This window comes from Streptopelia decaocto (genome assembly GCF_964273445.1).
Source record: "Streptopelia decaocto genome assembly, chromosome: 2".
NCBI classification, from domain to species: domain Eukaryota; kingdom Metazoa; phylum Chordata; class Aves; order Columbiformes; family Columbidae; genus Streptopelia; species Streptopelia decaocto.
This window is the reverse complement of record NC_138655.1, coordinates 17,700,585-17,715,141: the sequence shown is the minus strand read 5'-3', so window position 1 is coordinate 17,715,141 and position 14,557 is coordinate 17,700,585. Positions and strand designations below refer to the sequence as shown.

Genomic DNA, 14,557 nt, shown 5'->3' with positions numbered 1-14,557 from the left:
ATCCACACATTTTTCCAGATTTTACAAGGAACTATTCTTTCACATTCACATTCACATCTGATTTACAGAGATAGAAGCTAGGACAGGCTAAAAGTAGAGTGAATAGATAAGTAGATAAATGAAGCATTAGTTTGGTGTTCTAATGTGGAAAATGGAATAACATGTTGCTAACACACAAATTGATAATTTGTTATGCAAGCAGAGAAGATGAATCAAGACAGAATCACAGACATGCCTAATTTATTTTTCTCTCCATTACTATGTTTTCAGAATAGTGAGAAACAAAATAAGAAAAAATAAAGAGAAGAAATATAGAAGCGACTGTATGAAATACAGATAGGTGCCAGGATGTATAGTACAAAGTGTCCCTACATCACTACAGTGATCAAAAATGATGTGACAGCTTAAGAAGCAAGTTTTGAATAGCCGTGAATGAAGATCAAAATTTAATAGTGTAGTTCAGTGGCTAAACCAGTTGTTTAGCCAAAATGAATTCTTACAGTGTTGGGTTGATTACTTACACTTTCTTTTGTTGTGAATGATCACAACTGTATTCATTTTGCTCAGCAACATGACCAGTCATAACGAAGAGGACAATAAGCAACACTATCTTAGAAAATAGCCCTATATAGTTTGAAAATATTTTTGGCCCAAACAATTTTAGAACGTTTACTTAGGCTATTCATAAGTGTCTCAGTGGGAGACACGCAGGCCATGCTTTACCCTGAAATACATGAATAGTTGTAAAGAAAGCACTTTACTTGTGTCATTCATAAAATTACTGAGTTCCATTTCAGGCCATATTTCATGGTACTATAAAACTATTATAGAAAATACATCTTCCAGTACTAGAAACAGTCTCATAATTTGTAGCCTAAATGTATTCATGGTCCACCTTCACCCATTTTTCTACTGCAAAACTGTCATTAGGTTATTTACCCTCTTGGAGAGTCACTTTGGAAGGCTTGCAAAGCACATTAGTATCTCTCACTTTGATTCCGTTAAATGAGACAGGTTTTCTTAATCTACTACTGTTAGATACATTTTCCATCTTTATGACCACTGCATTACCAATTGCAAGTACCTACCTGTCTTTCTTGTCACAGCAGTTGTGCTACACAAATGTCACTGGGACACTTCACGTTAGATTGTGGCAGCAGCTAATAAGCAAGGAAGGTGACATTTTTGTTCTTAGATTATTTTCATTTTTTTCATGTCCTCTGTTCTATTTTTAACATATTTATATTTCACTGCAGAAGTCAGTCTGTATAATGTCTTCCTACAGAGGCCAGCCTATATAGCTAGCTTAACACTCGTTCACAGAAAAGCCTCTTACATTTTGGTTTTTATACCATGAAATAAAACTAAACAGCCACTAATTACGTTCTTTGTCATCCAAGGTCTTCAAATAAGGTTTACTACTTATTTAAAACTAATTTATTTTGATGTAACACAAGTCATTCTCAAAGTTATGAAGGATATAGCAACAAGATGAAGTTATCAAGAAAACTGGATGTGAGAAGAAGGGGGTCACCATATCCAAGAAGGATGGAAAACTATCAAGAGAATGCATTTGTTATTTTAGTACTGCAATATTTCTACATGTGGTGCTCACTAGCAATGCAATTAAAATAAGCCATATTATTGTCCCTTTTTAGCCTGCCTGAAGACCTTAATATGTGGGAAATTAACAACATTTTCCTTATTTTCAAATTATATCACCTACAATTTTTGAGATATAAGTATTTTTCAAGACGCTAGCCATGGGCCATTAACCACAACTCAGAAACTATTATGCAATGATGTATCTCATTTTTCTCAAAAAAAAAAAAAAAAAAAAAAAAAAAAAAAGAAAATACACACAAGACCAACAGAAACCTTCATGAAAACAAAAAACAAAACAAAACAAAACAAAACCCCACCTTTTTTTTTTTTTTTTTGTAAGGTCAGCTGGCTGCAAGTATAAACAATTGTAAAATATTTGTTTTCAAAGGTGATGGGAAGAGAAACTACACATTTACAATTGATTAGTAATAATGATTAGTTTTACAAATGGTTTAAAGAATCACAGGGAAAGACTAATAACATATGCTAGTTTAGAAAGAATGACACAGTGAAGATAAGCCCATTTATACATAGACGTGTTTGTCCATATATAAATCTAAACATAAGGATATTTTCATTTATTGTGTAATTCGATAAAAACAGGGAACTATAAATATAGTTTAAAAATTATTGAAACAGCAAATTAGAATTTGAATCTTACACACTGTTCTTCATAGATCAAGGATTTTCAACATCTCTCCCCCCTAATTACGGAATATCTTATGTGTCTTAAAATGGGATTCAGTCAAGTAGTAAAAAGTAAATAACAATACGAACATCAAATAATTACAATCAGCTTCTGGAAAGAAACCTTGGGCTTGAGTTACATCACAGAAGAGATTAATCTAATAGAAACTAGTGTAGGCTAGATCAGTCAAAACCTAAAATGTTCTATTTTCACCTTCTTATCTAAATCTGAAACAGATCAAGACATGCTATTCTTTTCCAATTATGGCATCTACCACACTGAATATTTGCAGCAAGTTTATTAACAGTTGTATTTTAATAAAAAGTATTGGGTTTAGTTTAGAAATGTCTTAACAGAAACGACATAACGTCTCTGCCATATTTCCTGGATATGTTCCTTGTGGTAGTGAACAAGTTATATTTGCTAATTCATTTGGACATCTAGGTCGTTTCAACATAAACATTAAAGGTTTTTCATCTTGCTTGAATATTTTTCTTGCTATTACTTTTCTAAAGTACATGGAGTTCGAATGGAATGTAAATATTTATTATTCATTCAAATAATGAATAAGAAGTTTTATGTATTAGCATTTGATTTCATGTTATGATGATTAGGGATCTAACTTTTACATTCATTTTCCTGTCATTTTTAATTGCATTAATATAATACTTCATATATTGGGTAGAATAGGATTTGCCACATATATTCAAAGCTTTAACGCAAAATTATATTATAATATTCATACAGAAAGGACATGATAAGACAGAATTTTGTCTTCTTTGTTAAGCATTGGGAGGAGATTACAGTCAAGAAATTCAGGGATGTCCATACACATAGGCACCCAGCAAGTCATATGTAGATGTTAAATAGAAATGGTGTAAATGTAATACAAGCAATATTTTCTAAGCAAAGCTCAAACCATCTATTTTCTCTCTCCTAAGTATGACTGTTTGCTAAAGGCTTGTATATATTCTCATTTGAAAAGAATGGTTATTGTTTATTTGTATGTTTTTTTTTCCTAGGTAATGTGTCCCATGTTTATAGCATATAGACCAAAACACATCTTCAGATCAACTATTTCAAAATAAATAAATGTACACAACAACATTCATTGTTTTTTCTCTGCTCTGTGTGGATAAGAAAGCTGTTTATCCATGGACCAAAGAAAGAAAAAAAAAAAAAATAATTGAAAGCCTAGGCCTTGATCAGTGCCTCCCCTTCTGAAAGGAAATAAAGTATTTTGCAGAGACTGATCCAGAAATTGGTCATGCTTAAAAACACTGAAGTATTTTTAACAGTTTCTTCATAACAGCCAACAGACTAATTCGTTTACTGAAAAGAGACTGATGGTTTGATAAAGATCAAAGGTTTTACTCTTCATTCTTTGAAGAAGCCTTAACTTTATGATTGTATAACTTATTTTAACATAGCTGATTTGCTGTCTTGAAAACTGTTAAGGAATTCAAATACTGTAAAAATTCATGTAGCTTTCACCACAGTGAAAAGATGAAAGGTAATGGGTGTAAGTGGAGGATGGGAGCTTCTCAGCAGATATTAAGAATAACTATGTTGTGGTCAAACAATGTCACAAGTTGCCCATAGAAGAAATTAAACCTAGCCCCTTGGAGATAAAACTCAGTTCTGTAGGATCCTCAGCAACCTGATCTAATATTCAGATTGGACTTACTTTTTGGGGTATGGGTTTCGACTAGATGGCATTCTGAGGTTTCTTTCAGCTGTTATTGTTGTATGATTCTGAAAATATTTTACTTAAATATTTCTCTTTAAAGCATAGAAATAGATTCTACTATCCTCAAAAGTCAGAAAGCTCTTCTTTTTTCTTTTTTTTTCTGTTTCGGAAATGCTTTGCCATACTTTCGTATACATAAAACTGTTTGCATATGTATGTATACACACACAGAGGATACATATGTGCACTGCGGAATAGTGTGCACACCTTACCTATAAAGATACATATAAAAATCAAAACTGAAGAAATTACCTAATAAATCCTTCATGCTTACCAGTTATTCAAATATGAATGAATTATACAGCCTGCCATAAGAACTCAGGCCAAGCTTTAGAGAAGGAAAGTTTGTTCATTTTTTAAACCAACATTCTCACTATTGTCTAAATGCTTCTGCAGATAATGAAGTGTGACTTCCCTGATAAGCTTTTTGAGATGTTTATCTGTGTAACATCCAAACACCTCGTGAAAAAATTAGTTTACACTCCTTCAAAGAACAGAATTGCAGTCAACACCATCTTCGACTTGGAGGAAGAACTGGTCCTAAGGAATCTATTTATTTTACTTTTCTACACTGTTTTCCTCCTCCAAAACACTCATGAGTTGTCATAATGTCTGCACAATCATTGTGGTCTGTCTGCATGTCACTGCATGGTGCATTTGTAAAAAAAAGAGATGCAATTAGCAAAAAGAACAATCAAGAAAGGACTCTAATCCTCCAAAACTGTCAGAGTAATATATTGAAAGAGTGGGAACAGTGATCAACAGGTTTATTGGTGGCATGATTAATACAAACCCGTCCTCGTAGTTTATGGAAAGAACAGCCCAGTTAGCAAATGGCTTTTTTTCCCTGGAGGTTCAAGGACTCTGGATCCTGTTTAAAAACATTCCACCAGAGAATAAATTCAGCAATGAAATTAAAATTAGTTCAACCATGAATTGATTAAATTTACTAGAATAAATGTACTTAATCCTGCCTTCAGAGCATATTTATTCAATGGACAATTGCTATTTAGCAATGTGCTCTGGAAAAAAAAAAAAAAAAAAGAAAGATCGTATTTACTTAATGAATTGCATGCTAGTTCAGCATCATGAGGAAGATATTTATCACAATATATAAGTTTATTTCACAGCAGAGCATTGTATTCATAGGGAGTGTGTGAATACTGTTTGTTTTAGGTAGTTCAGCATCTAGTGCCTACCACTGTAAGAAAACACATCATATGTTAGACTGTGAGCTGTGGGAACCCTGTGATTCTTCATTCCAAGTACCTGACTGAAAAGCAGAATCCATTAGGAAACAGGTTTGCTGAACTACAGAGTGCCATTTTCAGGAAAGTGATTATCCACACCCATTTCTACCACCACAAATTTTGAGTATCATCGTATATTGGCATGTTCAACCCACTGAAGTATGAAAAACATAAACCCAAAGCATTTCCTAACTAAATAAGCTGAAGTCCAAGAAAACCCCTCCTACTTTTTTTAAAAAAGAAATCCAGTGAAAATGAATATATTTTCATATGGCAAATCAAACATGATTCAGTGAGCTTTTTCATTAGTTTTCATTCCAATTCAGCTTTTTCTTTCTAATTGAGTGTCCTAAGACACTAAGAACTATTCTAGAAAATATACTATCATGTACAATTTTTTTTATCATCAGAAAAGCATATGTCATGCTCAAAGGAAAAAACATATTTTCAGAGGAAATCAGCTCAAGTACACACCTTAATAAACATTGCAAATTATTTTCTTAATATTAACTATAATTGAAATCCCCCTAACTGGGAAAACTGATTAAAATTAACAATTCAGATAACAAGAGATGACTGAAACGATGAGATAATTTTTCAAGCAGATTTTTTAATGACATGTTGGCAACCGCAAAACTGTATGACATGTTACTCGATACCATTTTTGTCTGGTTTAACAGTCATCATGTGTAATATGGCTCTAATCAATTCCTACAGTGACTGAGGGCTGTCGAGTTCTGTTAACAATCTAGGAACACAGTAATCAGCATGAAACAGGAAAAAATGCAGATTTATGAGTCATGTATAAATAAACCACATCTCATGTTTTGTATGTCAGCACTCCTGTGTCTGTAGATGGATAACCAAACACAGATATTTGTAGTTCTTAATAAGTACTTTACAAGCAGATACATAATACATTAATCTTGCATACCTAGAGCTATTTGGCAATCAGCTCACACTAACATATGTTCAGATAACTTTATCTTCAAAACCTGCTGATCTAAATAATTATATATTATTCTCTACTTTTATCACTAAATATCTCATCATACAGAAGTATATAGTATTTATGTCCTCGGACTACTCTTTTTTTTCCCCAATATTTAGGTCATTTTGACTAATAATAGTTTGGCAAAATGTGTATATTTTAAGGTATTCTGTATTTCATCCATTCATCTTACCATCACAAGTTGGGAGTGGGTGACTCCACCAGTGATTTTTTTCACATAGCAAAGGCTCCTCATGACTCAGCCTATAACCTGGATCACAACTAAATGAGACTGTGGAACCTATAGAGAAGTCATGTCCATAACGACGTCCATGCACTGGTATGCCAGGATCCAAGCAAGAGTAAGTATTAACAGTAACACCTAGATTAAAACAAAACAAAACAAAACAAAACAAAGAAACAACAAGGAAAATAATTAAACAACCAACCGAGTTTTAAAAATTAATTTAAGTAACTCACTGTGCTGTGAGTGGGGGTGTTATCACACATGTTCAGTGAATTATCCTTGTACTGTGTTTCTCTGTGTTACTGTTACAAGACTCTATGGTTAATTAATTGCATCTTGCCATTGTTGCAGAGAAAAACAACACATAATTTACAGGATATTTTGCTTGATCCTATCTCAGTAATATTAAGTGATTTTTTCCCTGATGCTGATGTTGATAAACCTTGATGATTGCTCAGATTTCTGATTTCCAGCCTTCATTGTTCCCGATTAAGCTTTTTTATCCTAGCTAAAATGCTTTATTTTTTATTCGATATTTATCCTTGAAATATTTACATAGATCAACTATTTACATAAATAATTCTCATGCCTACTTTATTTGGTATGTGAGATATTCAGAAGATAATAGCAGAGAAAGCAGTAAAAATGGCTTGAAAAAAAGAATTTTAATTCATGCTAAAAAATTAAACCTTTTAGATTATTTCCCAGTGAGAAGTTTAGTTTCATTGTAAAAGAATCAGGGAAAAAAAACCAAAAACAAAAAAGCAAAAAAAAAAAAAAAAAACAAAGAAACAAAAATCTGTAGGAATATTACTGAAATTGGCAAATTACAAGAAGTATTCAGCATTTTTTTAAATGGATGTTATTCCTTTTATTCCTACACAAAAGTCATAAAATATCCTTTCTTAGAATGGTGCAGAGTCTAGTTGGAGGCCAGTATCTACTGGAGTGCCTCAGAGGTCAGTACTAGGGCCAGTATTATTCAATATATTCATTAACAATTTGGACGAGAGAATAGAGTGTACTATCAGCAAGTTTGCTGATGACACTAAGCTAGGAGGAGTGGCTGACATGCCAGAAGGCTGTGCTGCCATCCAGCGAGACCTGGACAAGGTGGAGAGTTGGGCAGGGAATAACCTAATGAAATTTAACAAGGGAAAGTGTAGAGTCCTGCATCTGGGCAGGAACAACCCCAGGTTCCCGTAGAGGTTGGGAAATTACATATTAGAGAGCAGTGTAGAGGAAAGGGACCTGGGAGTTCTGGTGGACAACAGGATGACCATGAGCCAGCACTGAGCCCTTGTGGCCAGGAACGCCAATGGCATCCTGGGGTGTATTAGAAGGGGGGTGGTTAGTAGATCGAGAGAGGTCCTCCTTTCCCTCTACTCCGCCCTGGTGAGACCACATTTGGAATATTGTGTCCAGTTCTAGGCCCCTCAGTTCAAGAAGGACAGGGAACTGCTGGAGAGGGTCCAGCGTAGGGCAACAAAGATGATTAAGGGAGTGGAGCACCTCCCTTATGAAGAAAGGCCGAGGGAGCCGGGTCTCTTTAGTTTGGAGAAGAGGAGACTGAGGGGTGACCTTATTAATGCTTATAAATATATAAAGGGTGAGTGCCACGAGGATGCAGCCAGGTTCTTCTCGGTGGCAAACAATGATAGGACAAGGGGTAATGGGATCAAGCTGGAACACAAGAGGTTCCACTTAAATTTGAGAAAAAACTTCTTCTCAGTAAGGGTGACAGAACACTGGAACAGGCTGCCCAGGGAGGTTGTGGAGTCTCCTTCTCTGGAGACATTCAAAACCCGCCTGGACGTGTTCCTGTGCGACCTCACGTAGGCATTCCTGCTCCAGCAGGGGGATTGGACTAGATGATCTTTTGAGGTCCCTTCCAATACCAAACATACTGTGATACTGTGATAGAAAGAAATTCAGCATCCAAAGAAATGATTAACATAGCAAATAAGAACATATAAAAGACTTCAGCTTGCAATAGTATATTTGAAGACCGAAATGCTAAACAGAGAAACATTAATCACTGTTATTATCATCCAGAAAAGGGTAACTAGAATTGGGTTGTGCTGGATGATATAATACAATGAACTACTAAGAATTAAACAAAAATAAAATTAATACTAGATGTCTGTATATAAACAAAGGTTGTTAACCAGAAAAAAAATAATGAAAATGTTTGGGTTTTTTTTTTGTGTGTACAAGTGGTAAGGATGTATATTGTCAATGTTCTCTCATAGTATAAATTTAACTTTCATTCTTCACCAGTGTAAAGATAATTGTTGGGTGGGGATCAATTTTAGAAAAAATGGGATTTTTGTAATAAAATTGAACAGTTCAATTGCAGTGAAATTTTAGATTTCCTTTCCAACTTTCTTTAATTAAAGCAGATTGATATAAGGATATTTGTAATAAGTATGGCTTTTATCTTTTTTGCTGTTCACATTCCCAAAGTGTAATTTCTACCATTTAACATTATTCATTTAGCCAGTCATTTTAAGAATTTAGTGTTCTCTGCTGGCAATATTAGCGTAGTTTTCTGTAAGGATAGGCGGCTTTCAAACTTCAGAAAGGATAATAACTTAGCAAAATCATCATTTCTTCACAGTATAGAAGATGATAGAAATGGAAGTATGTGGGTGAAGGCTAGGAGGCTAGGACCATGAAGAATTTTGGAATAACAATAGGTTGGTGGGTTTTTTGTAGTTTAATTAGTTGGTTGGTTTGGGTTTTTTTTTTTTTTTTTTATAAACAGCCAGAACTTGTTTCAAATCATCCTAAAATTTGTCCAGCAAAGTCACCTCCACATATATTATATTTAATATCCTTATAATTACTGGTCAGGATCTGTGAAAATGGCCAAAAATAATGCAAAATTGATTGGTGGTAGTTCCAGTAAGAAGGAGTATAAAAAAGAAATGGAGAGATAACAATGTGCTCATGACCTTTAGTAAACAAATTAGAAGTGATTACAAAAATATTATTTCACATGAAAATATGACTTATTACAACAAAAGGTAAACTTAGAAACATGAAACATAGATGACATGCTAATATACCAACCTATACGAATTTTAAGAATTCATAAAGTACGTAATCTAACAGACCCCTTCAGCAGTGTAATTTATATGACTAGAATAACGAAAAAAGAATACTTCTGTCAGAACACACATGCAGGTTTTTGGGTTCCTGAAAATCCAGAATCATAGGTTGATTTTCAGCTCATTAGTGGAAACTACATTTGCCATTACCTTCAGTTAGAGCTGCAGGTACAGCAGTCAGGACAGTAATTCAGGTATTCGCTTAAATTTTAATAATCTTCCTGATCTCATGCAGTTTTACACACAAAACCAATGTATTATATGAAGCATAATAATAATTAAAACAAAACAAAACAAAACAAAACATAAAAGCGACACCCAGAAGAAAGGTGTTTCTTTCCTGTTGTGATGTTCTGGTTCTTAAGACCTGGAGCAGTACAGAAATGATGTTAAATTGTAAATGAAATTATTGTTTCTCTCTTCTGCAGTTTAACATCACTAAATCTTTTTCAGTTTGAGAAATCACAGGAATTTACCAAAGATGATACCTATGCACCTATCCATAACTAAGATAAGGGAAATCAAGTCATACAATTCAGAATTACTTACTTTCATAGTGAATCTTGAAGCCATTGTTAGAACGACTGTTGTCAGTTGTGAAGAGAAGATATATGAAATTGCTACTGCTAAACAGGAATTGTGGGACCTGTGTGCCATTGTAAGATCCCAAAAGTGGAGATAATAGATTTGGTCCATCATGAACTTCCAAAACATCATAATTGAGTTCTGTCTGAAATCTGCAATTGAGGAAACACACAGAGGCACCAATTTAAGAAGCAGTTAAAACACAAGTCAGTAAAGTCATACAAAGTGAGCCATATTTTTTCCTGATCATATAATTTTAATCATTTTTCCATATACCTATTTTACAATATCAATATAATAGTATTAATTATCCTATTTAATTAATACAATAACCAAATTTCAGGTTAGTGCCATAGTAAGATGAGAAATAAAGTCCTTGAGCTGGTTTGTATTGCAGGAAACTAAAGCCAGAAACAGATAATCTGTTAGCAAAGGTTAATATTATTTGTGTTTACTATTTCATAGCACTTAAAAAAAAAAAAAAGAAAAAGTGAATTATATAGAGGGTGACTTGATTCATTCTCCTATTATATCCATTCCATTTGGCACAAATATCATCAAGGTACTTTATATTATCAAAGAATCACACTCTCAGTATCTACCCTTAAAATCAGCTGTATGCAGGAATAGAATTATTTAAATCTGCTCTGAGACTTTTGGCCTTGTGCCAGTTGAGACTCAGTCCAAAGTAGTGGTAGAAGTTATGGCAAATAAAAAAAAAATTCCCATTTAGAAAACATTGCAGAGCAAAATGTGTGTTTACAGATAGCATGTCTGCTGCCTCTGTCAAGGAAAGAATGAGTACGACAGTGCTGGTAGCTCTCTCCTTGCTTGTCTTGTTTTAGATGGTATCAACAATCCCAAACAACTGTTAGATATTTTGACAGTGGTTTCTCTCTTTCTTGCTATCACAGACCTTATATCAATCATACTGTTTTAATGGACTCTTTGATGGATTATTGAAAAGGCCTTTAAGAATGAAAAAGAAAAAATAACAGTAGGATCTGATACGGACCCTTCAGATATTCCTAATTCTCACTCTGATTCACTTAGATACCTAATTCAGCTTTGTGAAATTCATTCAAGGAACTGTATGATTCATGCTAATATACTGAAAAAATCTGTATTTCAGTATTTATGTCCCATGAGTCTGAACCTATAGATCTAAAAGAGTTTGTTGAAAGAAGAAAAGTCAAATTAAACCTCCAAAACATGTGTTTGCTTTTATCCATGTCCTGCTCCTACTAAATAACATAGAAAGGAGCACAGAAATAAAGTAAAAGAGCTTTGGAAATGAAGCAGGATAAGCCTAGAAGCAGGAGAACTGAAAATTTCTCTTTTTTTGTTAGTTTCCACGTGAGCTAAAAATGATGTGTCACTAAAAAATCTACTAGGCAATTACTTCAATTACTTGGGTTTTTTTTCAGTAATTTTTCTGTTCCTACCCGCCTCCCCCCCCCCACCCCAATCCATTCAAAACTGAAGCCATCTTGGGAAACAAATACTATAACCATGCTCTGATTTCTATGTTCCTTTATTAAAAACATACTTAAGACAGGCACTGACCTCATAAATGCAAAATAACTTATCAGGTCAGACAAGACATGATGAAATTGAGTCTCCAAAGACATAACAGAAATCCTCTCTTAAGTACTTGTTGCTCAAAGAGTACATACAACACCAGAAACGTCAGAAAAGTCCGGAGATGAAAAAAACAAACGAGCACCCAAGAAAAAGAACTGAGGACAGTTTTGTAGTGAAATGAGCTGAAGGAAATTTGAAGAGGGGATTACGTACAATGCCTTTGCTTGGTCATTTGGCTCAGAAAAGTATTCAATTTAAATTTAATTTATAAGGGTGATACTAATATCATTTTTTTTTCTTGAATACTTTTCCTCTTGATGATCAACTTATCTGATATATTTACCTATCATCTGGTTATTCCCTGTTGTCAGAAAACAGTAGGGATTTATTGGAAACTGAATAAAAAATACTTTGTCCTCATGTAAGAACACACTGATGTTCTTTCCTGTTTAACCAGTCACTACTCTTTAACCTGCATGGCTTCGTTACTGTGTGAGGTCTGTTCTTATAGTGGACTCACAAAACCTTATTCAAGCAGATAGGAGTGAAACAAACTTTTACACAGGAGGTGACACATACTTTTTAATCTTATTTAAAGAGATAAAGCTCGCATCTAAGCATGCATCTAAGTTTCTAGGACACACCTTATTGACTCAATGAAGTGTCAGGATATCAGTGTTCACATTAGTATATATACATATTGTATGCTCATTAGTCAAATGTGACTAGTACTCCAATCACTAGTTTGCTGATTAACATCCATAACATTTAAATACTCATAATTATGCTTTGTGATAAACAATTCATTAAATAAAGAATGGCACTCACATTTCTTACTTCTATCATTTCAATTCAGTCTAAAAAGCTACTGCTTTATAACAAAAATCCAACAGTTTATCTATCGCAGCTATGCCTCTACAAAAGGAGTAAACTATTTTGAGCACACATGCATAATCATAAAACAGGATATAAAATGTTATTATGAAACCTCAAAATTTCATAGTCATTATTATAAGCTTTGTCTGTAAATCTCTTTCCATGGCATAGGAAACCTTTAGCATACAGTTGTAGAATGCAGTACCTCACACATATGCAATGTCATAAGACAGAAGCCATAGGAAGAGAAGAAGATGGAAGATTAAAAGGAAATAAACCACTGAGCAAATGACAAATTATGTAATGTTAATATGTCACTCTGGAGGAAATCTGCATTACTAATAACTATTCCCTTCCTCTTAGAAAATCCAAAAAAGAAAGGATGCAAAGATCTTACAATTGTACTATAAATGTTTTACCTTGATTGAGAAACTGAAAAAAAGAATATTTCGAACTGCTAAAGATACTGTGGAAGTTTTAGTGTTTGCACTAAGAAAAGCTAGAAAAAGTATTTGTCTTTCTTTTTCAGGACAAAGGTGAAATGTAAAGAACTGGACAAAATATTCGTTTGTTTGTTTCTTTTTAATGAAATGGGAAATACATTTGGCAGTAGTTTTAAATGTGCATATTTCAACAAAACTAACCTTCTGTCCTAAGTCCAGCTGAAGATTTGCAAGCAAAAGGAGCAAAGCAAGGACATTCAAACCAGAATGAGTCTTTAAAAATAACGTTATAGATGAATGTAAGTCTCTGAATGTAAGTTTTAGTTATGTGCAAAATAATAGTCTAAGGAAATTAACATTAGTAGTCTACTAAATTATTTCTTCCAGTGTACTTTGAAGATTTATTTCATTATTTGTTTTATGTAATAACTTTTTATTTACATCCAAACATGTAATTACATATTTGAATGCATTTCTGTGAACACATATAGATTTATTTTTACACGTACTCCTGCACAGAAAGACATAAGCATAAAAACACCTATATGTAAGCAGGGGCTCTCTAGATTCACCTTGCTGCATCTGAGCAATATGTATATAAGTCCAATTTATAGCAAATTACGAGTGTCCAGTAAGAGCAGCAATGGAAAAAGAAATGTCATAATGTCATGATAAGATTAGGTTATAAAGAGGACAGGAGATCTCTCTGTGATCTGAAGACACCACATCTTGTTCTTATTGCTCTTACCTACAAGACTGATAGAGGTTGTGCCATTTTATAACAAGGTGTTAATGCATTACAAACAAAAAGTGTACACAAGAGACTGTCAGATATAATGAAATTCAGGTGAAATTCTGGCTGACATAGAATTTTGCAAATACAAAGGAAAAGGCTTTTCAATTTGAAATGACTGTCCACAACAAATATGAAGTTGAAAATGAAATGCTGAATTAAAAATAAGTTATTTGAAATTATATTTTTATTTTTCAAAAACTTGAGTTAATGAAAGTTCCAAAATTTTCATTTTACAATGAAAGATGATGAGGAAAAGCAATAATTTTATTTTAATTTTGAACTAATATGAGTTTGATTAACTTCTACAAGAGGGATTTATTCACTTTTCTTTTCTATTTTAATTAGCAAAAATTTGGTAAATCTTCATTTTAAGGTGATGTACAGCATTAATGATTTTAGAATACTAGCTTTCATTTGATGTTAAGACTTGGAAATACCTTCAAAGTGTCCATATTACCTGTTCTCTGGTGGTACATAATGTCATGTGAACTCTTTACTATAGTGTAAACTATAGTACTAGAAAAAGGTTTTAAACAATCTCATCACAATGAGAAATTTTGCTAAGAGAAGGTGGTAATTTTCATACCATGCTAAAAATGACTCTTCAATTGTATTAAAGTGAAATTATA

At 33.4% G+C, this 14,557-nt stretch overlaps 1 protein-coding gene across 3 annotated transcripts in view; it reads right to left on the bottom strand.

Annotated features, from left to right (window-relative positions):
- CSMD3 (CUB and Sushi multiple domains 3) overlaps window positions 1-14,557 on the bottom strand; it is a gene marked incomplete at its 5' end in the record, with an annotated part of 631,488 nt that overhangs the window by 240,792 nt on the left and 376,139 nt on the right. For all 3 annotated transcript variants that reach the window (XM_082045128.1, XM_082045129.1, XM_082045130.1), the window contains 2 exons: window positions 6,478-6,666; window positions 10,194-10,381. In XM_082045128.1, coding sequence (XP_081901254.1) covers window positions 6,478-6,666; window positions 10,194-10,381 — 377 coding nt within the window. The remainder of the gene's footprint in view (window positions 1-6,477; window positions 6,667-10,193; window positions 10,382-14,557) is intronic.